This window comes from Fringilla coelebs (assembly GCF_963513975.1).
Source record: "Fringilla coelebs genome assembly, chromosome: 16".
Classification (NCBI taxonomy): domain Eukaryota; kingdom Metazoa; phylum Chordata; class Aves; order Passeriformes; family Fringillidae; genus Fringilla; species Fringilla coelebs.
In genome coordinates, this window is record NC_140042.1 from 935,938 (window position 1) to 961,935 (window position 25,998).

General features: G+C 55.2%; 2 protein-coding genes across 7 annotated transcripts in view; one reads left to right on the forward strand and one right to left on the reverse strand.

The window, feature by feature from the left end:
* The window catches only part of ARHGAP17 (Rho GTPase activating protein 17), a 42,101-nt gene extending 27,877 nt beyond the window's left edge, over positions 1-14,224 (forward strand). Inside the window, exons 11-21 of one of the 6 annotated variants that reach the window (XM_084216225.1) lie at positions 276-387; positions 931-1,012; positions 1,441-1,521; positions 2,164-2,277; positions 2,639-2,730; positions 2,854-3,010; positions 5,195-5,419; positions 7,111-7,271; positions 7,876-8,508; positions 10,006-10,029; positions 13,147-13,361. In XM_084216225.1, coding sequence (XP_084072351.1) covers positions 276-387; positions 931-1,012; positions 1,441-1,521; positions 2,164-2,277; positions 2,639-2,730; positions 2,854-3,010; positions 5,195-5,419; positions 7,111-7,271; positions 7,876-8,508; positions 10,006-10,028 — 1,680 coding nt within the window. In that variant the 3' untranslated portion in view covers position 10,029; positions 13,147-13,361. Of the gene's footprint in view, positions 1-275; positions 388-930; positions 1,013-1,440; positions 1,522-2,163; positions 2,278-2,638; positions 2,731-2,853; positions 3,011-5,194; positions 5,420-7,110; positions 7,272-7,875; positions 8,509-10,005; positions 10,030-11,746; positions 11,792-13,146 lie in introns of all 6 variants that reach the window. The other 5 variants (XM_084216227.1, XM_084216226.1, XM_084216223.1 and 2 more) reach the window with 5 other exon arrangements.
* Positions 14,225-15,608: 1,384 nt separating this feature from the next.
* SLC5A11 (solute carrier family 5 member 11) lies at positions 15,609-25,478 on the reverse strand (the record flags this gene model as incomplete). Its single annotated transcript, XM_084216428.1, has 14 exons — positions 25,449-25,478; positions 24,816-24,920; positions 24,619-24,678; positions 24,073-24,177; positions 22,622-22,727; positions 21,585-21,665; positions 20,927-21,132; positions 20,035-20,170; positions 19,602-19,709; positions 19,194-19,344; positions 18,447-18,615; positions 18,147-18,362; positions 17,064-17,169; positions 15,609-15,823 (listed from the first exon to the last, which is right to left on the reverse strand). Exons 1-14 carry the CDS (start codon positions 25,461-25,463, stop codon positions 15,609-15,611), a joined length of 1,779 nt encoding a protein of 592 aa, XP_084072554.1. The 5' UTR covers positions 25,464-25,478.
* Positions 25,479-25,998: the final 520 nt, after the last annotated feature.

Genomic DNA, 25,998 nt, shown 5'->3' on the forward strand with positions numbered 1-25,998 from the left:
TTTTTCATTTAGTAGTTGGTAAATGCTTTGCAACAGAATAACCTCAGCGTGTGTGAAGGATTTTGGGAGTGGATGCACATACAATGAAATTCGGGTGGGCCAAGGGTGGGGAAGAGCTGAGCCATGGTCAGGTGGCAGTGACAGGGCACATGAGGGGCCAGCTGGGTCATACCTGTCAGGGGAAGGCACCAAAGCTGGAGTGTTCTGAAAGAGGCTGTTGTAAAACTGTGCCAGTGTGTGGTTACCGATCAATACATTTGATTTCTCTGATGCAGGGCTTGTTCAGAATTGCTGCTGGAGCCTCCAAGTTAAAAAAGCTGAAAGCTGCCCTGGACTGTTCCACTTCCCAGCTGGATGAGTTTTACTCAGATCCCCACGCTGTTGCAGGTATTGGGAGTGTTCTGAATCCAAACCAGGTGTCAGTTGACACAGCACGGCTTTGTGCTGGTCAGGGGGGGATCTCCACAGTGAGACTGGGAGAAGTGGCAGTCAGTGGAAAGTTCACTGCACAGTTTGACACAGATAAGTGTAGGGTGCCCCTGCTGATCACAGCTGCTGCGCTTGTGACAATGGTGTGTAAAATTCAGGTGATCACAGTGGCCCAGCTGTCACATCTCTTATGACAAGAGTGTTAACATGGTCAAGGTAGGTTAGAGCTGTGTGTTTAACTTCAGTACATCTTTCTAGGAAGTCCTTTGTCCTGAAGAGATGATTCAGAGGTTTACAGCATGTTTCTGTCAAATTGCACCAATTCCTGACAGACCCTTTGTGCTGAGATCTGAGCAGCTCCACTGTGCAAGTGTCAGCTCTTGCCACTTTCCCTGGAACTTGGAATTCATTGCACAGATAAAACTGCAGAGTGAGGGCAGAATTTTCCCTGAAGTGTGAAAGCAGTGGCTGAGGAGCCAACCTGTCCTGTCTGCATTGCAGGTGCCTTGAAATCCTATTTGCGGGAGCTGCCAGAGCCTCTCATGACCTACAGCCTGTACGAGGAGTGGACACAAGCTGCAAAGTAAGCATGCTAGAATTAGCTGTGGAGGGAGTCATGCTGCATATTTCTGGTAAATTTGATTCTTCACAGATGAATTCAAAAGAAACAGCCAAGCTCACACAGTTATTTATCATTTCACTAATGGGTATTTCATGTAACAAATTATTTTAAATAATAAATAGCACAAAAAATTAATAAAAATAGCACAAAATGTGGTGAAATACCTACTTTAACTATTAGGGCTGCTTCAGGCTGCTGGCTGCACAGCATTGATGCTCAAGCAGTTTTGTTGCAGGTAGAGATAATTCAGGGATCTGACAAGCAGGTTACTGAGTACAAAACATTTCTTTGGCATAAGTGGAAGTTGATACCATCATCTCTTTGTCACTGCAGAAACAACTAGTTCCTGCCCTGAAAGTAAGTTGTCATGGCATTTTTTGTCCTTTCAGTATTCAGGACCAGGATAAGAAGCTGCAGGAGTTATGGAGGATTTGTAACAGATTACCTGAGCATTACCGTGTTAACTTCAGGTAGGTGTGAGCATCTCTCAGCTCAGCTGCTGTGCACCCCAAAGCCAATTAAACTAAACTCTAATCCAGGTGTGCTGTTCTTGGCCAAATTCAGTGAGATTTATAAAAATACCTCTTGTTTCATGCAGCAGTGGCCATGCAGAGGAGGTGTCCTCAGATTAATTCCCTCTTGGCTCTCAGGAAATAGTGATGCACAGAGCCTTTCTACTTACGGCTCATGCTCTGCTCTTTGCTGTAGCTTCCAGTCTTAGAAATCACCTGGATCTGTCTTAAACATCTCATTTTTCCTTTTGGTTTTGCGTTTTGGAAATGAACCGGAACAAAACCAGCTCTGGTGATTCCTAGAAGCATGGAATTTCCATTACAGGACATAAAACTAGCTGAAATGAAGGGTTTTTCTCTGGAAGTATAATATTTCTGTGGTTCTGTTTTGCTAAGATGGGAGCTGCTTTCTTTGCTCCCCAGTTCAACTTTTATGAGTCAGGAGCAGAAGCTTTGGGCAGCTGCCAAGCAAGAAGGCTGCTCATCTCATTTCCGTGTTGTTGGGAGCTCTCTGTACAAGTTCTTGCATTTTTATTTACTTGCTTTCAACAAGAAACGCTCGTGGTTCCTGCTCTTTAATTATTTCTTTCCTTTTTGAAGGTATTTAATCAAATTTTTAGCCAAGCTTGCCCAGAACAGTGACGTTAACAAGATGACACCGAGCAACATCGCCATAGTCTTGGGCCCCAACTTGTTGTGGGCAAAGAATGAAGGGTGAGTTCTTTTAAGAAAGCTACAAAGCAGAATGGGGTGAAGCTGTAGAACTGATAGGTTTAAATCCTTTAGCAAGGAATTTAGCAATTCACAGCAACAGACTGTTTACCTAAAAAGTACTTCAAGTGTTCTTTCAGCCCATGCCTCCGGGTCCTGTGAGGCAGGAGGGTTTTAGGGGTGTTTCCAAGAGCTCTGAATGTTTCTGACTGGTCTGGAGTCCAGCACAGTTGCTCTTTCTCTGGTACTGAGGAGCTGATCCATCACACTTCGCCTAAGCTGTTATTTAGGTCATTTGAATTGATTTTAATTTTCTTACTTTGATGGAACTGTAAATAAAGTATTGTTCAAACCTCTCCTACAGATCCCTTGCTGAGATGGCAGCAGCCACCTCGGTGCATGTGGTGGCAGTTATCGAGCCCATCATTCAGCATGCAGACTGGTTCTTCCCTGGAGGTGAGTTCTGCCACAGCCCAGCAGTTTTACACTCCCCTCCCGCTCACCCTCAGTGGCTTGTGCAGGGAGGCACCCTTGGGATGTGTGTGTGTCTGAGGAGGCATTCTGTCTGTCCCTCTTCAGATGAAGATTTCAATGTGTCTGGGGCGTTTGTGGCAGTTCCTGCTGTAAATTCCAATCACTTGTCACACACTGGGAATGACTACGAATGTGGGACCCTGGAGAGGAAGAGGCCTCTGAGCATGACTGTGATGGAAGGGGATTTGCTGAAGAAGGAAAGGTAGGTGTAATTCTCACCTTGGGGGTCCATTACAGCCCTCTTCCAATGAGGCTTCAATCAGGCACCTTCACTGGTGTCAGGAGAGGAATTTCATGGAAATGCTGTAGATAACAATAGCGATTTATTCCCTGTTGCTGCAGCCTGAGGATGGCTCAAAGGTAATGTACTGTTACTTCCTTCCAGTTACACTCCATGCATGACAAATCCCAAGCAGATATTGCTGCTCCCAGTCTCCATTCTCCTGGTACACATTGGGGGTGGTGTGAGATTCACAGGAACAGAAGTGTCTGCAGTGGCCTCTCTCAGTCTCTAACTTCTGCTATTCCATGGCTTCTCTTTCAAAGCCCATAAGCTGAGGTGGTGTTACCTGGTGCCTTCATGATAAGACTTCTGAGTTGATGATGGTACAGTATTGCCACAGCAAGCAGTAGAATGCTAAAAACTCCCAGTAAAATGTGCTGTTTCCCATATAACATGTAGTGTAACGTTCATTCTTATCACTCATCATGAGTATTCAAGAGATGTGCTTGTTTTTAGCTGTTGATGCAAATGTTGTTACCTGTTAGCTGTGACCAGCCACATGCAAATTTGTCAGCACTCACAGAGGAAGAAGAAAATCAGGTCAAGATTCAGTGTTTAACACAGCAAGAATAAAATAATCTCTAGAATTAATGTGCCGTATGCACTCTAAAATCTGTTAAGAGTTAGGGTCTGTTTCTGCACTGTTCTCCATGAAACACAAATAGAATGATTTGGGTTGGAGAGGACTGTAAGGGTCTCTCATTCCAGCCCCCAAATCACAGCCTGTATCCAGTACCTTTTTTTGAATCTTTGCTGCAACTTAGTGTGTGATAGAAACAAAATTCATGTGGCAGAATACATTTAGTGAGGAGCTACTGTGGTATGTGAGGAAATGTCTGTATTTACATGTGAGATCCCGAGTGCTCTGACCTCATTGTCATCAGTGTTTGTCTCCAAATGTAATTGAGTCGTTTGTTCACTGCTGTTGAGCTTATCCCTCTGTGGGGATAAGCCAAATCCTGTTGCATGTCTTAACCTTGCTGGTGTGGGGCACCCATTAGGGGCTCTAACATCGAGGTGTGGGGCACCCCTTAGGGGCTCTAACATCGAGGTGTGGGGCACCCAGTGGGGGCTGTAACATCCTGGTGTTGGGCACCCAGTGGAGCTCTAACATCCCGGTGTGGGGCACCCACTGGGGGCTCTAACATCCTGGTGTTGGGCACCCACTGGGGGCTCTAACATCCTGGTGTTGGGCACCCAGTGGGGGCTGTAACATCCTGGTGTGGTGCACCCAGTGGTTGCTCTAACATCCTGGTGTGGGGCACCCAGTGGGGGCTGTAACATCCCGGTGTGGGGCACCCAGTGGGGGCTCTAACATCCTGGTGTGGGGCACCCAGTGGGGGCTCTAACATCCTGGTGTGGTGCACCCATTGGGGGCTGTAACATCCTGGTGTGGTGCACCCATTGGGGGCTCTAACATCCTGGTGTGGGGCACCCAGGGGGGCTCTAACATCCTGGTGTGGGGCACCCATTGGGGGCTCTAACATCCTGGTGTGGTGCACCCAGTGGGGGCTGTAACATCCTGGTGTTGGGCACCCAGTGGGGGCTCTAACATCCTGGTGTGGGGCACCCAGTGGAGCTCTAACATCCCGGTGTGGGGCACCCACTGGGGACTCTAACATCCTGGTGTTGGGCACCCAGTGGGGGCTCTAACATCCTGGTGTTGGGCACCCAGTGGGGGCTCTAACATCCTGGTGTGGTGCAGCCATTGGGGGCTCTAACATCCTGGTGTGGGACACCCAGTGGGGGCTGTAACATCCTGGTGTGGGGCACCCAGTGGGGGCTGTAACATCCTGGTGTGGGGCACCCAGTGGGGGCTGTAACATCCTGGTGTGGGACACCCAGTGGGGGCTGTAACATCCTGGTGTGGGGCACCCATTGGGGGCTCTAACATCCTGGTGTGGGGCACCCAGTGGGGGCTCTAACATCCTGGTGTGGGGCACCCATTGGGGGCTCTAACATCCTGGTGTGGTGCAGCCAGCAGAGCTTTCCTCGTCGCTGCTTTGCATGTGTGGGTTTGTCTGGGGATGGGACACCCCGAGTCCTGCTGCAGCAGCCCCTGGGGTGGCCGCCCGCTGTGTTCACTCTCTCTTCTCTCTGTAGCTTTGGTGTGAAGGTGCTGGAGCTGTCTGTGACCCCGCGGCGGGGTGGCACCGTGAGCAGAAAGCTCACCTCGCCCGCCTTCCAGCCGCCGCTGCCGCCCTGCGAGCCCGCGGGCGCTGAGCAGCCCTGCCCGCCCTCGGGGGCTGAGCCCGGCCCCGGGGCTGGCCCCGCTCCCTCTGCTGCCCCGGCAGAGCAGCCCCAGGCTCCAGGCACTGAGGATGCCAGGTAAGAGGCACGGCTTGCGCTGGCGGCGGCTTGGCAGCGGCTCTGGCAGCACCTGGTGTCACCTGTGCCCCCTGGGATGTACCTGCAGCTGTGGGCAGCAGAGACCTGGTGTCACCTGTGCCCCCTGGGATGTGCCCTGCAGCTGTGGGCAGCAGAGACCTGGTGTCACCTGTGCCCCCTGGGATGTACCTGCAGCTGTGGGCAGCAGAGACCTGGTGTCACCTGTGCCCCCAGGATGTGCCCTGCAGCTGTGGGCAGCAGAGACCTGGTGTCACCTGTGCCCCCTGGGATGTGCCTGCAGCTGTGGGCAGCAGTGACCTGGTGTCACCTGTGCCCCCTGGGATGTGCCTGCAGCTGTGGGCAGCAGTGACCTGCAGGAGCTCTCCTGCCACAGGTATGGCTGCGCAACTGGGCTTCTGAAATAACACACAGAATTGGTCTTACAAAATAGCATCCATGGTTCTGGGTGTTCTGAAATTCATCTGCTACTATAACGTACACAGTTCTGTCTGTTCTGGAGCTCATCTTCTAATACACTGCAATTCTTGGGGGGAAAAATGATTATGAAAAATACACTCTGTGTCTGCTGCCCACACTGACCTCCCCAGGTTATGTTCTGGAGATGTGCACGCAGGTGATACCAGTTTGCTGCTGAAAGAGCATAACCTACAGTGGCAATACCAGAAACCTGTTGGTCTTGTCTGTTGTTTCTTGTACATGTTATCTGCTTATGTCTTGTTTTGTTTATTTGTCTGTAGCAGGTGTTAGTGACGAGCAGACTTGCCTTCTAGAGAACTGGCAGTCAGTTTATCATATTTCAGGATTAGTTCCTTTAGGACAAGTAGGTACACAGGCTCTTTGCTATTTAATTTCTCTTGAAGCTCTGTGCTTGTGTCCCTGAACTCCAAGGCTAATTGCAGCAGCCTGACTTCCTCCTGTGAGGGGTGGAAGCAGCACTTTGCTGTCAGCTCCTCGGTGTTCTGAGAGCTGTGACAAACCACGTGTGAAGCCTGCAGTGCTTCCAAATGTCAGCCTCAGGGTGAAGCCCCACCGTGGGGTTTGATGCAGCACTGACTCTTGTGCACAAAGCTTGTTCTCAGGTGACATATTTACAAAACCAGCTCATTTGGAAATCCCCTGCACACCAGTATTTCCTCCACAGATGGCTTTTGTGGCAGAGGCAGCTGAAAATAAACCTCGGGGGTCATGTCTGAAAGTTGCACTAAAAATCTGCACAGGCTCTGTGCAAGTACTCACAGTTTGCTAACAGCACCTGGAGAAACAGGGATTGCAAAGTGCCAGTGGAGGTGAATAAAGTCAGTCCTTCTGAGGGCTGAATTGCTGCAGGTGACACTAAATGCAAAGCAGTGAGAGAAGCCTGCAGGTGTACGGCCACAGGAGGGGACCCTGCCCAGACCCACCTCAGCTGGCTCATCCTCCATCGTCACCCATCAGCCAGCACGGCCACAGCATTCACCACTGAGCCACCAAGGGCCACATCCACGTGTTCTGAACACTGCAGGGACTGTGACTCGGTCCCTGGGCACCTGTGCCAGGGCTTGGCAACTCTTTCCATGAAAATTGTTTGCTCTGTCTGATCCACAGCACGGTTCGTGAGGGAGCGGCTGCAGCTGAGCCAGACGAGGCATCCAGGTCCCAGCCGTCTCTAACGTGGGCTCTTTGCTTTGCAGCACCTCCAGGTCCAAGGAGAGCACGAGTGCAGCCACTCCTCCCCCGGTGAGGAACGGCCAGGCCGGCCCAGCCCCGGGCCAGGCAGCGCCCAGCAGCTCCCAGCTCGCTGTCAGCCAGCCCCAGAACGCTGCTGGTCCCAGTCCCCACGCCCTGAGGAGAGGTGGGTGCTCGTTGCTTTCCTGGCCACTGTGTTCCAAGCCTTGAGGTACTGCAGAGATGCTGCTGAAATAACTTTATCAGCCTCTCTGCAGACGGCAGTTTGATCTGTTGGCTTGTCCCCAAGGCCTGGCTGTAAAGCAGCTGTGACTTTTGGACTCTCTGAATGGTGACAGTGTCACCAGTGCTGTTTAACAAACTGTCAAAAGCTATTGATCAGTAAATGCTTGTGCTTGATAATGCACCACTTCATTTTGATAACATAGCTGGGGGTTTTTTGTGCTGCTAATTGTTTTCTTTGGGAGCTTGGTTTGGAATAGTAGAATTCCAAAATGCTTTGGGTTGGGAGGGACCTTAAAACTCATCTTGTTCTGTCCTCTGCCATGGTAGGTACACCTCCCACTGTCCCAGGCTGCTCCCAGCCCTGTCCAACCTGGTCTGAGACACTGGCAGGGATCCAGGGGCAGCCACAGCTGCTCTGGGCACCCTGTGCCAGGGCACAACAGTTCCTAATTCCCAGTATCCCATCCATCCCTGCCCTCTGGCAGTGGGAGGCCATTCCCCATGTCCTGTCCCTGATGCTGACATCTCCCCTTTTCTCTCCACAGCTGTGAAGAAGCCGGCACCAGCCCCCCCCAAACCAGCCAACCCCCCCCCGGGGCAGCCAGGCAGCCAAAGCTCTTCCCCAGCTGCTCAGCCACCTTCTGTCTCTCCAAAACCCCCGGCCAGAAGCTCTTCTCCTCCTGCTCAGCACGCAAACCCGGGAGCAGCCCAGACCTCCTCCCCCTGCCAGGTGTCCGCACCTCGCAGATACTCCAGCAGCCTGTCCCCGCTCCAGGCCCCCAGCCACCCACCCCCGCAGCCCCCAGCGCAGGCAACTCCTCCCCTGCAGCCCAAGGGCAGCAGCAGCAGCAGCAGCCAAGCATCTCCTGGCGAGCAGGGCCCGGAGCAGCAGCAGCAGCAGCAGCAGCAGCAGCAGCAGCAGCAGCCCTGCTCCTCCTCCGTGCCCCTGCCGCAGACCCCCACCCCTCCCGACACGCCCCCGCTGGGCAAGCACCCGGGCGGCGCCCCCGCCGCGCCCCCCGAGCCCTGCCCGGCCCAGGGGGGCACCCTGCCCCGGCCCCGGCCCGTGCCCAAGCCCAGGAACAGACCCAGCGTGCCCCCCCCGCCGCACCCGCCCTCGCAGCCGCCCGCCGATGGGACTGCAAACCCCCCCCAGACGGCCTCCAGAATAGTCACAGGTGAGTCAGGGGGCAGGGGGGGCGTCCCCCTGGCTGCTGCTCCCGGGGCACGGCAGGGCACCGAGCGCCGGGGGAGTGGGGGGAGCTGGGGGAGCTGGGGAAGCACAAATGTCAGGTAAAATACAGCTCCTTTCCAGGTAGTGCCCACTCCACAGTACTGATGGAGCTGGGGGAGCTGGGGAAGCACAAATCTCAGGTAAAATACAGCTCCTTTCCAGGTAGTGCCCACTCCACAGTACTGATGGAGCTGGGGGAGCTGGGGAAGCACAAATCTCAGGTAGCATACTCACAGCTCCTTTCCAGTTAGTGCCCACTCCACGGTACTGATGGAGCTGGGGAAGCACAAATCTCAGGTAAAATACAGCTCCTTTCCAGGTAGTGCCCACTCCACAGTACTGATGGAGCTGGGGAAGCACAAATCTCAGGTAGAATACTCACAGCTCCTTTCCAGGTAGTGCCCACTCCACGGTACTGATGGAGCTGGTGGTCGTGGGGAAGCACAAATCTCAGGTAGAATACTCACAGCTCCTTTCCAGTTAGTGCCCACTCCACAGTACTGATGGAGCTGGGGGGAGCTGGGGAAGCACAAATCTCAGGTAGAATACTCACAGCTCCTTTCCAGTTAGTGCCCACTCCACAGTACTGATGGAGCTGTGGTCGTGTGGAGCACAAATCTCAGTTAAAATAAATACTCACAGCCAATTTCCAGTTAGTGCCCAGCCAGCTGTTCTGCGCACGAGGGTGTCCTTCCTCAGGCAGAAGTGTTTGGGGGCAAGTGGAGATGAACTTTTGTTGGTTTTTTTTTTTTTCCTGTTTGGAAGCTTAACATTGTGACAGCAGCTCCAGCTCAGTATCTTGGCAGTCAATTCTGCTTGTACATCTGTTGCCAAAAAGCAAATATTTAGAGGAGGGAGAAGATGTAGCCAAGGATGGTGGAGATAAGAAAAGGGCACAAGTGGTCACTGACACATGTTCTAGTAGGCAAAACATGCAGAGAATGTTTTACCTTATGAGAACAGGGCCTTCTGATGTGCATCTAAGTGGGACATCCAGAAGCTGAAGAATCACCTGTATTACACTGTATTTCTTAGGTCAATATTTATAGAGCCTCACGTTTTAAGTGCAGTCCTTGTTTTAAGGCAAGCATAAAGTAAAGAGAAACTTTTGTCTTCTCACAGAAGCTTCATGAAGCTTGTAGTTACCAATTTGGTTGGGATAATGTTACTTTAATAAAGTTTATTTTTTTTAAATGTAGTTGCTGAGGCCATTCAAAACCAGCAGACTTTGGAATGTTTTCCTGCTGAGTCACTGCTTATTCTGGGAAATTCTGAAGGGAGAGATACCGAATGTGGGAGACTAATGCTTTTAAATCTACTTATAATTAATAATGGTTGGAACTTTCCCATGACACTGCAGCTTCTCTAGAATTAGACTAATGTGTTGGAATGCAGAGTATCAATTCTGTTGCCTAACAGCTCTACCCCAATGCCTTCACAGGTGGGGATGGTTACTGCGAATAAGGTTTGTACTCACAGAACCTGCAAGTGCAGCTCAACTGCTCCTGTTTGTAGCTTGAGTTCAGACGTGTGCTTGGAACTGTGCTCTGCCAGCCCTGTGTCCCCAGCCCTCTGTAGGAAATGTGCTCTGCCAGCTCTGTACCTCGTCCCTCCATAGCATTCTGCCTGCTAGAGGGTTTAAGGCTCTGCTGCTCAGCTGTGATAGGACTGTGAACACTCAGTTATTCCCTAAGTCCCTGAAAGAATTCACACTTCACACCAGGCCCCCAGAGTTATCCCCAAGTCGGGTGTGATGGGTGACCTGTTTCCAGCAGCTTTGTTCTCCTCAGTGCAGACAAATATTACTTTTCCTACAGTTGGTGGTTTGTGGCTACCTTTTAATGTAGCTGTCACTTTAGCTTTGCAGGTATTTTTAACCATTTGGGGTTTTTTGGCAAAATCCAGGCTGATGTGACTAAAGCCATGCTGAACCCGTGCTGCTGCTGCCTCCTGAGCTGTTGCACAGCTGCCCAGCAGCTGGGGACTCAAAACGGCCTGCCTGAGGTACAGCAGGACAGGACACTGAAATCAGTGTGGCACTGAGAAGTCAGGCTGGAAATCACTCAGGTTTGGGGTGGCCTGGAGGCTGCCCTGGACCCCTGGAAGTGGCCAAGGCCAGGTTGGGTGAGGCTTGGAGGAACCTGGCACTGTGGGAGGTGTCCCTGCCCATTATGGGGCTCCATGAAGAAACCTGCAGTAAATAAGCTGCTTAACCAACTAAAAAGTAGCTGTGATTCTTAAAATAACTTCTGATTGTACTTTTGTCAGGATATTTGAAATATGGGGATAATTTATTCCCAAGCTGAAGTCAGAAGTGGGGCTGGGCTCTGAATCCTGACAGCACTTCACAGTGAAGTTAACAGCAGCAGCTGTGCTAATGAGTCAAACTTCAAGGAAAGACTTAATCTAAATTTCCAAGTGTTTCACAGTTTGACCATATTTATTTTCATTTTAGGGTTTTCCTGGTTCTAAGGAAATTGCTTCAATGATAGCAGACAGGGAGGGTTTATTTTACCCCAGTGTAATGGGAGAAATCCTTATTTTGTAATTAACATCCAGCTGGGGCTGCTTCATTAGAATTGGGCACGGCAAGCACCTGCCAAGGGGACTGCAAACCAGAGCAGATTGGCCCAGGTGTGTGCTGTAAACACAGCATGGGAGCTGCCACGCAGGGAAACGGGAAAGGAAAGCTGCTGGGGCAGGATTCTCTCCACAACTGGTGAAGGGACCTACAAGATCCAGCCTGTTTAGCTAAAATCCCCTTGGGGAGGGGTAGAAGTGACAGACTCACCTCCAGCAGTACACTCCGTGCTAAAGCATCCACCTTTTGCAGATCAGTGTGTTTTTAAAGGATTAATAATCTGAATTAACACCACCACCTGTCACATAAGAGTGTCTGCTCTAATATTCACACCTGCACATACAAGCACTTACAGACTCACTAATTCACAACGTGCAGCTGCTGGTTTTAATTTGAACCTTAACAAGTGGAATGAGGGGGCAAAATCAAGGTGCCAGCAAACCTCCTAATGATCCCTGAACAGGAATTCTGAGCTGTCCTCAGGATGCTGTTGACTCCCTTGTCCATGTCCTGGGCTTTAGTAATGCCTCAAATTCTATTTATGTTGTTCGAGTAAGAAGCCCTAGAATATTCTAATCAAAGGTTTTATTAAACAATCCAGATGTTTGACCAGCATTCAGTAGGAACTGTATTGGCAAGTGCAATGGTAAGGAAAAGGCCCCTGATTGGCCGCCACTGTTGCTAATTGCTAATTGCTAATGATGTGTGTGCTAACTACTAACCCCCCCAGTGCCCTGCTGTGTGTGTCCCTGGCATGGCCAGAGAGGGGCTGCTGCTGCTCCATTAACCCACTAAGCCCTGGAGAGCAGAATGTGAGCTCTCGCTGTCTCCTGGCCCCCGTCACCTCGCGCTGTCCCTGTGCACACACCCACAGCTGCTGTGTTCCGTGCAGAGGCTCCCCTGTCACTGCCCTGCCCTGTGTCCCCTCCCCGTGTCACAGCCTCCCGGAGTGGCGGCTCCAGGGCTCGGGCTGCTGGGAGTGTCCCTGCCCGTGCCCAAGGTGGGGTGGGATGGCATTTAAGGTCCCTTCCAGCCCAAACCGTTCTGGGGTTCTGTGGCTGAAGCTGCTGCTCGGTGCCAGGCCAGAGCAGGGTGGGGTTGCAGCTGCTCTGAGCAGGATCCCAGGACACAGATCCCAGATCCTGGGGGGCTGGGGGGGCTCAGGAGCAGGGCAGGCTGCACTCAGGGGCTGCTTCCCCCTCTTCCAGGTCATTTAGCTCAGAAATCTTCAACTTGAGCTTTTCTGCAGCAACTTCTGGGTTAACTTCAGGATTTCATGCTTGAGTTATGAGTCCCAGTCTCTCTAGGATGCCTGTCTGCACCTCCTGTGCTTGAAAACAAGGCATTTATTTGGATTTTTTGTTGATCTAAGTGATCTAAATTACTTCCTATGCGGAGCAGCTGCTGGACTGCAGTAAGGGATGTCATGGCACATTGTAAATCAGCTTTCTAAAATCCTGACAAGATTTTCAGTTACCCTTTCTTGAGCTGCTGGGGATTTTTCTGGTCTGATAATTCTAGCTGCCAGGGCAGTCGGACACCAGAGATGCAGCATTTTGTGGTCCTTTGTGGACACCTTGGCTTGAACAAAATCCTCCTCTCCTCAGAAGAGGCAAAGACCATGGCATGCCCTGTGCACACAGGAGAGAGGTTTAATCTGCATTGGTGTAACTAGCTTCTGCCTCCTTCTGACACCATCCTCGTTCCTGTTGCTTCTCAGAGTCACAGGTGGTGTTCCCTGCTGGATGATTTAGGTGCCAGATTATTTTGCTGAGTGTTTTGAGTGAAAGTCCAGAGTAGCTCTCCGGGGGCATTGGGGAATCTGATCCTAAATCAGGCTCGGTGTCCCCTCCTTCAGGAAGAAGTGGGTTTCTGTTCTCTGCCCAGGCTCTGTAGGGGAGCAGTCTGAGCTGTTCAGCTGGGCTCAGCCCGGTGTGCCCACAGGGGCCAGCTCTGTTCCCAGGGCCTTCGTTGATCTTTGCTTTCCCTTCTCTGTCCAAGGAGATGCCCCGGACCCCCCGACTCCGTGAGCTGGCCCTGGCCCGGCTGCTAAACTTGCTGTTCCCTTTTTGTGCAGACTCTAATTCCAGTATTCCAGAGCCACTTGCAAACCCTCCTCCAGAGCCTCCTGCAGAGCTGGGCAGAGAGCTGCACACCCGCCTGCTGCTGGACATTGACAATGACACGGAGAGCACCGCGCTGTGAGCCGCTACGGCACCGCCTTCCAGCTCCTCCGGGGGGAAACCCGCAGACCTGACAGGGAAAGGCTTCTTCTGGCACAGCTGGGCACAGCTGGGCACAGCTGGCACCGGGCCCTGGGCACGCTGAGCTCCGGGCTGGCCCAGGCTGCAGCAGACCTCTCAGAAAACGGAGCCCCAGCCTTTGGCCAGGTTTTGCTCTCAGAAGAAGTTTAATGATCTGGGTCTGGACAACGGTTTTCAAACTCTTGGATGGAAGGAGTGAATTCCTGCAGGAACTCGCCTAGGAAGCGTGGTCAGTGCTGATACAGGTGGTGTGAGCAGAAATTCCAAAAGAATAAGAAGCAGAACGTTAGTTATTTAAAGTGCATGTCTGTATTACGGAAATAACCCTTCCCACGGCACGGTTAGTGGTTCTCTGTAGTTCTTAGCCCGTCCCAGGAGCTGCCTCCCAAGGGACGTTTCCTCTCTCCCAAGGGACATTCCCTCTGCCAAGGGACATTCCCTCTCGGATTTGCTGCAGATTCGCCTCAAGCCATGAACCAAACCCTGCCCCAGTGCTGGTGGTGACTGCTGGTTCTCAGTCACCTGTGGAACTGTGGATGCATCCAGTGCCTTGAAGGACTGTCGTGCTGTAGGAGGAACTTCTGTCTCTTTAATCATTTCATTGCTACTTAGGAGCAGTACTTACCCTGATTTCGTAGTTATTTGTATTAACCTGCTTTGTTCATGTGCAACTGGCAACTGTTTCACGAGGAAACCGTGGAAATGGGGTTTGTGCTTTTGTTGAAAACGGTTGAATTTTGAAAGAACTTTGAAACAGCTGTTTGGATTCAGAAGTTGAGTGAACATTTATAAAATTAAAGATTGTTTTTTGTCAACTTAAGGCATCTTTATTCTAGTTTTGTTGCTTCCAGTGGGTCCTGAAGGTCACAGTGATCCCCTGCACTGTGTAGCTTGGAGGCACTGGCTGCTCAGCTTGGTTTTCCCTTAAGGACTTCAGTGGGAGCGCTGTGATACCCTCCTGTCACCACGTCAGCCCTGTAACAAATCTTTGCAACTCCAAATTCAGCTTGAAGAGCCACAGACTCCAGTCCTGTGACTGATTTTGATGTTTATCCCCCAAACTGTCGGTGCCTCTCTCCCCCAGGGTTCCCAGCAGTGTTTCACAGGCTCAGGAAGGTTCCCCCAGTGCCAATTCCCTTTGTGTGGTTTAACAGGAGCTGCTGCAGGTTTGCAGGTGCTCCTGCTGTGGTCACTGCCTGCACACAGGGTGCTGCCAGCTCTGGGGGTGAGGTTTGCTATGACCCTACAGTATTTATTGAGTTCTGGGAAGCCCCAGCAGGCTGGGCAGGGAGCAGGGAGCCAGGGCAGCCGAGGGGCTCCAGGAGGAGCCTCCTCCATCCTGGCCACGGGGCCCAGAGGTCTTGGCAGCCCCCCCAGCCCACAGACTCCAGGCAGGCAGGGACCAGATCTCACTCTTTAATGTTTCTTGCAGCTGCACGAGGCCAGGGCCAGGCATGGTCCCCAGGGCCAGGGATGGGCCCCAGGGCCAGGCATGGTCCCCAGCCCAGGGCTCTCCACTGAGGCACTCCCAGCAGGGCTGTGTGTGCCCAGGCCATGGGGGGCTGACCCTGGGCACCCCTGTCCTGGCACACCTGGCTGGTTTAGGTCCTTCAGGTGCCCCCAGCAGCAGTTGTGGGGCAGCTTCCAGGCTGGTGCTGGTGCTGCCCTTGGAGTGTCGGTGGTGGTAACTCGGCCAGACAGGTCCATCAGCACTTGCTGCACACAGGGAAGGAGCTGAACAGGCACAGCTGAGCCAGAGGCACATCAGAGAACAGCCCCTGGCTCTGCTCTGGGCACTCGAGGTGTCACTGCTGTCCCCCAAGGCCAGAGGGGCTGAACCAAAGGGCACCCAAGTGGTCGTAGCTGGTTATAGAGGCATAAATAGGAAGAGATTCCAGGCTTCCTGAATTCCAGGCAGTGCTCTAAGGCCAAAGAGCAAAATTAAATATTTAAAATAACCAAACCAACCTTCCTCAGCTGGTTGGTGCCAGGCGGGGTCTGACGGCGCCAGTGCCAAGCGCTCGGCCCTGGGCACAGCCAGGCCCCCATTAGAAATAAGGAAAATATTATGTCTTTAAAATGTCTTAAATAAAGAAATAAAATTTAGAAAGCATTAAGAATTACATTAACCCTCTGCTAATCATTAATATTTACACCAGTTAGGATTAGACGGCGGTGCGTGGGCCGGCAGCCCCCCGGCTATGCGAAGTACGCCCAGAGGAAGACGCCAGCACACACACACAGCAGCAGGTTGATGTTCAGGACGTGCTTCACCAGGGGCTCCTCCTCCAGGGACACGGCGGGCAGGGGCTCAGCCCGGGGCGGGCTCTCAGCCCCGTCCTGCCTGCGCTCCATCCCGCAGAGCCACAGCAAGGTGCGCAGCAGCTTGGAGCTGCCCTTGGCCTCGGCTGCGCCTGCAACAGGAGGGGAGGGATGAGCCAGGAGTGCCCGGTGCTGCTCTGCGGGGTTTGGTGTGCAGACACAGCCCTGCGCTGCCCGGGCACCCTGCAGCCAGCGCCCGGCCCATCCTCCCTGCAGCTCTGAGCTCAGCCTCTGCTCCTCCAGCAGCCCTGGTAGGGATAACCCAAACCTAAAACTCCGGCTGCTGCCCCCCAGGTAAGTGCTGCTCTGGTCCATCCCTGCCACACCTGGAACCTGGACTCCCCAGAGCCTCGGGACACATCTTTACAGCTGGGGAAGCTCACGTCCAGCAAGTGCGAGACTGCCCAGCAGCAGGGGAGCTGCGCCGTAACTCATTAACCACAACAGCTTGTCCCAGATCAAAGGGACAGCAGCACGGCTGACATGTTACATAAACAGGGCTGAGCCTGGCAGAAACAGGCTGGGAATCCTGGAGCACACAGGCAGCTCTGCACAGGGCTGGGCCCAATCCCGACCGGCACAAGCTTTAACACATGCACATCCTCCTTCACTGCCCTGCCAAGAGCTCAGCCCAGGGCTCTGGGCTCTCCCTGCTGCTGGAGCTGGTCAGAGAACACTGCTGGAAAACAGGGAATTTCATCAATGTTATTGTGTTTTCCTCCACCCTCCCCTTTTCCAGCCGCTTCTGGCAGTAGGTGCCACAGCACAGTGGCCGTGGCTCTGTACCCCACCCAGCTCCTTGGCTTCCAGCTTTTGTAATGCCATCAAGAGCTGAAAAAAACCTGGACTCCTGCTCAGGTAAAATGTCAGGTGAAGCCTTTTTGGCCCTGGAGAGGAGGAGATGGGTGTCAGAGCTCCCTGTACTCTGCAGCTCCTCCCGAGGGGCAGCTCCCAGCTCGGCTCTGGGACAGGGACAGAGCCAGGGCACGGCTGGGGCTGTGACAGGGGGTTTGGGATGGATTTCAGGGAAAGGCTCTTCCCCAGAGGGTGCTGGCGCTGCCCAGGCTCCCCAGGGCTGGGCACGGCCCCGAGGCTGCCAGAGCTGCAGGAGGGTTTGGCCAGGGCTCCAGGGATGCCCAGGGTGGGATTGTTGGGGGTCAGAGCAGGGCCAGGGCTGGGCTGGGGGATCCGGGGGTCCCCCCCCCCCCCGAGCACACTCTCTGTTCTTTAATTCCGTGGTTCCATCAGCACACCCTGGAGCTCCAGAGGAAGGAGCTCTAACGTTCCCCGTCCTGCCGGCTGCTCGGGACGCCGGGGGTGGGGGTCACTGACCTTTGGTGCCCTCGGGGCCGCTCTCGGGAGCGGGGCTCAGCTCCAGCTGCGGCGGCTCCTGCCGGGCCGGGGCATCCCCGCGGGTGAACCAGGTCAGCCGGCTGATCTGCTGGCAGCGAGGGGGAGGCTCAGGAACCCTGCCCCGGGGCTCACAGCGGCCCAAATCCCCCTCCTGCCCCGCGGCTGTGCCCTCTGGGCAGGGCTGCTTGGCCTCCAGCCCCAAAAATGGGTCTGTGAGGTCTGCAGCGAGGGGCCAGCTCTGGGCAGGACTGTCCCTGGGCACAGACGGACAGCAGGGCAGGGAGGGGCAAAAAGAACAGAAACTGTGGCCAGGGAGGGCTGGCTTGAAGTGGGGGCACTGAGAGAAGAGGCAACAGGTGGAAAATAGGGGTTTTTTCCTTCAAATATCTGCAGGAGTCATTGTAGAGGAGTGTTCTCAGTGGCAATGTGGATAGAGAGGGAGGAGCAGCACATAAAGCTGGAAAGATTCAGGCTGGAGATGAGAATCTGTGACAGGGAGGGCAGGTGAGCTCTGCACTGATCAGAGACCTGCAGGCACCTCTCTTGCTGGGCATTTCTGGGTTCGGGGTTAGTCCTGTCCTGAAGCAAGAGGATGAGCTGCTGGGTGAGCTCTGCAGCCCCCCTGCCCCTCCTTTCTGCTCTCAGGGCCTTCCTGCAGCCCCAGCACTGGGACATCCACCTGCTCCAGGGGAGAGGTGCTCCCTGCACTGGGCTTCTCTTTCTGTGAGTAAAAATGTTTCCTTGCTAAGTTAGTGAGAGAGTCGGTAAAGATGACCCAAAAGCTGGAATCTCTTGGCAAACAGAGGTAAAAAGGCTAATTTGTCATGGATGAAACACACACACTTGAGCTTAACAGCAGCTCGTGGTGGGATCCCCTGTGGACCAGTGTCCAGGGTGGGGCTGATGGGCCCCAAAGCAGAAAGAGCAGCACAGGGGCTGCAGCAGAGGAGGGCTCAGTGCCCCAGGTGTGCCCCTACACCAGGAGTGAGCAGGGCTCACACTGCAGTGATTCCCCCAGGAGGCAGCACCAGGGAGGCGTTTGGGGCCGGGGGGCACACGCACCATTTCGGGGGCCGGGGGCTCGGTGGCCAGGCTGACCAGGAGCACGGTGAGGCTGGTGGTGGCCCCCAGCACCATGGAGAAGTAGAGGTAGTGCATGTGCCTGAGCACAGCTGGCCGGCCGTCGGGCTGCCCGCAGCGCGGCTCGGGGTAGATGAAATCCAGCACCAGGCGCACCCCGCCCAGCAGCAGCCCCAGCAGCAGCCCCCAGAAGGCTCCCTGGGGAGGGAAGGGAGGGGATTCAGGGCTGGAGCAGCATCCAGCAGGGCTGGAGGGCTGCTCCCGGGCCGGCAGGGCCGCTACCTTCTCGTTGGCTCTCTTCCAGAAGCAGCCCAGGATGAAGACCACGGCCACGGGCGGCTGCAGGTAGGAGCTGATGGACTGGATGTAGATGAAGAGCTGCCCACCCTGGCCAGCCTGCACCAGGGGGATCCACAGGATGGACACCACGGTCAGCAGCAGCACAAAGACCCTGCGTGAGACAGAGGGGCCCTTCCTGTGAGCTCGGGCCCCGCCACCAGGACATTTTCTGAAAAATCCTCTTTGCCCAGGATTTTCTCCTGGGAAGCTGAGAGGCCTCAGAAAACAATGAAATCAATAATTATCTGATTGCTTGGGAATGTGGTCTAAGCCTAACCCATTTACCAACAGGTGCATCTTTGATCTGTTCCGTGTGAATTGTTTCTAATTAATGACCAATCCCCACCAGCTGGGTCAGACTCTGGGGGTCAGTCACGAGCTTTCATTGTCATTCTCGTTCAGCCTTCTGATGCATCCCTTCTCTTTCTTTAGTATAGTTTTACTATAGCATTTCTTTTAATATAATATCATATCATAAAATAATAAATCAGCCTTCTGAGCACCTGGAGTCAGATTCTCATCTCTCACCTCGTCCTGGGGACCTCACACCACCACAAGGCCCTGCTTCTCCTGCTGCTCAGGTGAGACTGACCCAGGTGTCCCCCTGCCCCAGCTGGGCAGGTGGTGCTCCCTGACAGCCGTGCCCAGGTGTGCCTGGCACAGGCTCTGAGCCCACCCAGCCGTCCCCACCTGCCCACCACCATCAGCTCCCACTCGGAGCAGCGGGGCCGGAGGTGCTTCCAGAGGTCCATGGTGAAGATGGTGCTGGAGCTGTTGAAGATGGAAGTCAGGGAGGACATGAGGGCTGCTATCATCACGGACATCATCAGGCCCCTGAGCCCTGGCAACAAGGAGAGGCAGAGCCGCCCTGAGGAACGCCCAGAGGCTCCGCTGCAGGGCGGCCCCAGGTCTCCTGTGGGCTGGGACAGACTTTTAAACTGGTTTTAGCTCCAGTTCAAATGGCAGCGGTAGGTTGACCCCACACAAACCCCACACAATGACAGCTCCAGGCTGTTTGCCTCTCTGAGCCTCTCTCCCAGACGCCTGTGGCTGCCACCTGCCAACCCCACCGTGCCAGAACCATCCCCAGGCTCTTACCTACGGGCAGGAGCTCCAACACCAGCTTGGGGTAAGCAATATCAGAACAGCCAGAGGGGTTGCCGCAGATTTTTTGGCAAATGTCTGGGTCTGCACAAGCCACCAGATCTGAAAGAAGCAGTGGGGAGTGAGAGGCAGCGTTCCCAGGCTGCACAGCAGTGTCTCTGAGCAGGCTCCGTGCTGAACGCTGTCAGTGCTCTCTGGGGGGAACACTGGAGAGCCTGGGGGGCTCCCAGCCAGGGACACTGGGCTGGCTCAGCTCAGGGACGGCTGGGGCTGCTCTGGCAGGACCTGTGCCCCCCAGCTCCTCCCTGGAAGGACTTTTCTTCACTGCTGGGCACTGGAACCTCCCAGCTGACTGAGGAAGGGCTTCTCCAGCCCCGTGCAGGCGGCACGGCCAGAGGCAGGGAGAGATCTCTCCCTCAGCACTTACCTGGGAAGAGAACCCGGCTGATCATGCCTGGCATTACCATCATAAAGAGGGGCAAAATCTTCAAGTAGGAGGTCATCAAGGAGCCTCCTTTGGCGTGGGAGAGGTTTTTGGCAGCGAGGGACCTCTGAACAATGACCTAGGAATGAAGGAATGGCTGTGGTTGGCTGCCAGCAGCAGGAGCTGGCCGGGATGGAGCGATCCTGACTTTGATCTCCAGTGAACTCTGCAAGTCCCAGAGGGTGATCACAGAGCTTGGCTGTGCCTCTGGAGCCCCTGCTTTGGATCCTGGCTCCTTTCAGAAGCACAGGCACTGCTCTGTGCCATTCCAGCCCAGCCTGGGAGGACTCTGTGCTGCAGGGCCTGACCCTCGCCTACCCATGCCCAGGATTTTCCGTTCTTCCTGCTCTGGGGACTTCCCTGGCCCCTTGGAGAAGCCTGGCCAAGGAGCAGGAGAGAGCTGAAATGGGCAGAGTTAAATAAAAGAGGAAGAAAAGCACAGCTGGAGCAGCAGGAGGTGTTTTAGGGCTCTGATGGGGTCACTGGGAGGGATGGGAGCCAGACCCCGGGAAAGGTGAGAGAAGAAATTCACAGGTGGTTCACAAGGAAGGAGAGGATCGAGTTAAAATGCAAACAAACAAACAAAAGACTTCTTTATAGACTGGGATTCACACACAAACACGTTCTTACCCCTTTTCCCACGGAGATGATTACTAACACTTAGTTGTGCATATCAAGATTTCCTTCTTTAGGACTGATCTGATTAGATCTGATTTTGCTGACGGTAAAATAGGATTACACTGATGATGCCCCTCAGAACATCAGTCCAGGTGAGGTGGCAACCCCCAGGTCTGCAATGGGATCCACCCAAGCCCAGGAGCAGGCAGTGACCCACCTGGTCTGTGCACCAGTACCACAGGGAGGGGATGGTCATTCCCACCAGCACGCCTGGCCAGGGCAGGTCAGAGTTGACAGGGTCTCTGAAGATGTGGAAAGCATCTTCCCTGGGCAGGCCACAGCTGCTGTTCTCCTGACGGATGCTGGGGATGGCACCAAAGTATTTTGCCTGCAAACCTTCCAGGCCACCAACTTCAATAAAACCTGGAATGGGTCACGAGAAGCTGTTACTGCATCCCCCAGGTCAGGACTCTGGTTCGAGCCCCTGGGTCACTGTGGGTGATGCTCCACAAGGATTCCTTAAAATCAGCAGCTCTTGATTCTCACAGGGGCTGGGGAGGGGCAGGCACTCACTGCTGGCTGGAGTGGGTGCTGCCCCTCCTGTGGAACCACAGGATCCTGCCATGGTTTGGGTTGGGAGGGACCCTAAAGCCCACCCAGTGCCACCCTGCCATGGCAGGGACACCTTCCCCTGCCCCAGGCTGCTCCAAACCCCGTCCAGCCTGGCACTGCTAGGGATCCAGGGGCAGCCACAGCTGCTCTGGGCACCCTGTGCCAGGGCCTGCCCACCCTCCAGGGAAGGATTTCTCCCTAATATTTAACTGGGTGAGGCTCCTGTCCCAGTGCAAGTGACAAAGGCCCAGGCAAACACTCACTGAAGACCATGAGGGACACGGCCCCGATGAGCATGATGAGGGTCTGCAGGGCATCCGTGTAGATCACAGCTGCCAGGCCACCTGCAGGGCACAGGGACACAGCCTGGGCTGAGCTGGGTTGGCTCTGCACAGCCCTTCACAGCCTGCCCAGCAGCACAGGCTGAGCCCCGAGCCTGGCTGGGGGTTCTGTCCATGCTGGGGGTTCTGTCCGGTGGCACTCTGGAATTCCTCGGGATCTGAGTCATCGTGAGTCACCCTTCTGTCATTGGAAGCCAAAAGCAGAAGCAGTTCTACGGGCAATGCATGGAAAAGCTCTAAAACAAAGCCCAAGCTGAAAAAGGAGGAGGGAAAAAAGGGGTTGTGGTTTTACATCACTGGGGGTGAGCAGTGGGAAAGGAATAACCTTTATTTGCCTGTGTGGCTGTTTTCCATTTGGCCACTCCTAAGCCTTGAAAGGGCATCCAAGCCCGGAGTCTTTCTGCATTACACGGCTCATTGTGCTGCAAATCCCTCACACCTCCAGGAAAACAGGGGAAATGTGCCCTGGGAATGCCCTGCAGAGCTCCTCCTCGAGGCACAGCAGACCTGCACCCACCTGGGGCAGCCTCTGAGGAGCCTTCACTTACCCACACCTGGCAATTATTTCTAAAAAGATGAATTTTCTATTGCTCTCCCACCCCAGTATCCACACTCACGGCAAAACCAGGCTGGACATAGTGCATGGCATGAGCCATGGAATCCTGGAATGGCTTGGGTGGGAAGGGACCTCAGAGCCCACCCAGTGCCACCCCTGCCACGGCAGGGACACCTCCCACTGCCCCAGGTGCTCCAGCCCCAGTGTCCAGCCTGGCCTGGGACACCTGGATGTCTCAGCTGGCTGGGCAGGGCTGGGGCAGGGTCTGGGGTAGGGTCAGTGCGGGGTCTGGGGCAGGGTCAGGGTCAGGTCAGTGCAGGGTCAGGGGCAGGTCAGGGTCAGGTCAGTGCAGGGTCAGTGCTGGTCAGGGTCAGGTCAGGGCAGGAGGGTCCCCAGCACCCACCAGACACGGTGTACACGGCAGTGATGGCCAGCAGCCCGGCCACGGCGATGTACAGGTCCCAGTGCAGAGCCTGCTGGATGAACAGGGCCCCAGCATACATGTCCACCTGCAGGGACAGCAGAGTGACAGTCACACACTGTGGGGACAGCAGAGTGACAGTCACACTGCAGGGACAGCACTGTCACACACTGCGGGGACAGCAGAGTGACAGCCACACTGCAGGGACAGCAGAGTGACAGTCACACACTGCAGGGACAGCACTGTCACTGTCCCACTGCAAGGACAGCACTGTCACTGTCACACGCTGCAGGGATTGTCCCTGCTGCCATGGGGACAGGGAATGTCCCCAGCAGAATGTCCCCAGGGCTGGGCCCAGCCCTGCCCAAGCAGCTCTGCAGCATGGTGACAAAGGGACAGGAGAGCTCCAGGACGGGCAGAGGGGGGCAGGCAGGTGTCACACACCCTGAGCACAGGAGCTGCACTGTCAGACACCCCAGCAGGTGGGAATGGATTCCTTTAATTTGATCTAGAGGAGAAGCTCAGCCTTCCTCATCGGCACCACCTGAAGCCCAGCACTCACACCCATTCCACACCACCCTGGAGTGCTTTGGGCTGGAAGGGACCTCAGAGCCCACCCAGCACCACCCCTGCCATGGCAGGGACACCTCCCACTGTGCCAGGCTGCTCCAAGCCCATCCAGCCTGACCTGGGACACTCCAGGGATCCAGGGCCAGCCAGAGCTGCTCTGGCACCCTGTGCCTCACATCCCTCCCAGAATAATTCCTGCCCAGTGTCCCACCCAGCCCTGCCCTCTGGCCCTGGGAAGCCATCCCCTGTGTCCTGGCACTCCAAGAGGCAGGGTCAGACACCGTGTTCCCCTCTGGGACAGGAAAAACCCCAGCAGGGATCTGTGTGTTTCACGGATCCGTGCCCTGGCTGGCAGTTAATGAACAGCCACCAGGCTGTTGTGCAAGGCTTCATTCAGTTATTGATTCAAACAGGTGCAATAAAGGAATGAAGACTTCTCTTCCAACCCTGTCCCAGCTCCTCCATCCTGCCATAACAGCACCTGGTGTCTGCACAGGCAATAAATGTGCAAAGGGGAGAAACTGGGGGAGCTGCCAGGGGTGCAAAATCTACCAACCACCACATGCACCCTCACAGCCCCACCTTTCCATGGACTACTGCTCAGGACACTGACACGAGCTTTCCCTCCTGCTGGAACACGCAGCCGGGTGCCAGCTGAGCAAAAAAAGAGAAGCCACTCCTTTTTGTGTGGGTTCTCAAAAAAACAGAGTCACTCTTCCTCGGGTGGTTTGATCACAAACCCTTCTCTGCTCATCCAGGCACAGCCACTCCTTGCATTTCTCAGCCTCACTGCTCAGCACAGATTTCCAAAATTAATTCAATCCAATTCATTTCCCTTTTTCTTTTTTTTTTTTCCGACTTACAGATATTTTGGTGAAGATGTAGATGAACAAGTAGAGAATGGCCAGGAATATCTGAATCCTCTTGCCTCCAAAACGTCTCTGCAAATACTCGGGCATGGTCGTAACCTACGGAGGGACACGGAGTGAGGGGAGGGGGGATAGTCCTTGGGGCACCCCGGAGCTGCCAGGGGCTCCCCAGGGAGCTCTGGGGGTGTTTGCAGCGGGACAGGAGCAGGAGGGCCCCGGGGGCTGCCCTGGGCTGGGCTTTGGCTCTGCTGCGATGCTGCACGGGGCTCTGCATGAGTCCCCATCCCCATTGCCGGGGCTGCCCGCAGCCCGAGCCCCCTGCCCGCAGCCCGAGACCCCTGCCCGCAGCCCGAGCCCCCTGCCCGCAGCCCGAGATCCCCCCCCTGCCCGCAGCCCGAGCCCCCTGCCCGCAGCCCTGCCGCCCCAGCCGGGCCAGGGGAGCAGCGCCAGGAGCAGCGGAGGGAGCGCATCCCTCTCTCCATCCATCCATCCCTCCCTCCCTCCATCCCTCCCCAGCCCGGGACAGCCAGCCCCACCTACCCCCGCGGCGATGTAGATGGGCAGGAAGAGCCAGGCCAGCACCAGCACACAGAACATCCCCTGCCATGGAGGGAAGGGCAGGGTCGGAGGGGCTCCGGGCCGGGCTGGGGCAGCGTCCCCGCGGCTGGGGCTGCCCGGCCGGCAGCAGGAGCGGGGCTGAGCCCGCAGGGAGGGCAGGGAGGGCTGCAGCCACTCACGTTCCACTCGTAGGCTGTGGCTGCGATGCCCGAGGCAGCTCCCGAGCCTGCCAGGCCGATGAAGTGCCCGCTGCCCACGTTGCTGGCAAACAGGGATGCGCCCACCTGGGGAAAGGGAGAAATCAGCCCTGGCATAGGGGGCACAGGGAGCTGTCCCTGCTCCTGCCTGCAGAGGACGTGAATCCTCATCAGCCTCTGCCACCTTCCTCTTTTCCCTACAGGTTCAGTGGCCTGGGCACCTCTCTCCAGCTTCTTTCACCATTCACTGCCCATTTGTGCTCAGGACCATCCTGCTTCCAAAGCACCCGGTTCTTGTGGGTGAGCAGAGAAGGTGGGGGGACAGGTAAAAATGTCAAATTCTGGCATCAGCACCTGCTGAGGGACCAGCCCAGCCCAGCTGAGACAGCCCAGGCTCAGCACAGAGCTGTGTCCGTGCTGGGGACCCCAGGGAATTCTGGAAATCTCCAGAAGCAGCCAGGTTGTGTGAGGCATTGGGCTGGGCCTCGCCAGCATCAAACTGGCACAGCACAGGAGCAACTTTTGGCCGTTCATTCCTGTTTGGAGAGGCAGGCAGAGCCCCAGCAGGAGCGCTGGTGCAGCACAGGGCCCTGGGCTGGGGACAGGGGTACTCACAGGCCACCAGACCATCTGTCCCCCGGCGAGGAAATAGCCCTTGACGGTGCTGCGCTGCGTCTTCCACATGGACTGCGGGCACACAGGGGGCACGGGCTCAGGGCGGCCCCAGCGCTGCCAGCACAGCCCCCCAGCTGCCCCAGAAGGCTTTCCTGAGGGACACTTGCTGCTGCAGGTCCTGGGGCTGAGGGAGTGCCCCGAGCCCCAGGCGGTTTTCCATCACCCGGGCGCCCCGATGGAATGTTTTGGGCAAACTCCATCCCTCCAGGTCAGGAAGGAAGGAAAGCAGCTTTGGGCAAGAGCTGCAGAGTCCTGGGTGTCAGGAGCACCCGGGAGGAATGCTGGGCATGGCACACGTGGCTCGTGGGCTCCCCTTCCCCAGGCAGTGATCCGTGCCATGCTCTGGGCCATGCACCACACCCAAAGGGAGCAGCTATTCCCCTCTGCCTCCCGACAGCCAGGCCGCCACAAAAGCCAAGCCAAAGGATGTCCTTCTGCCCTAATTATATACAGACAATGGTGATAATTTAAGGAATCTGCTGTCTGGACC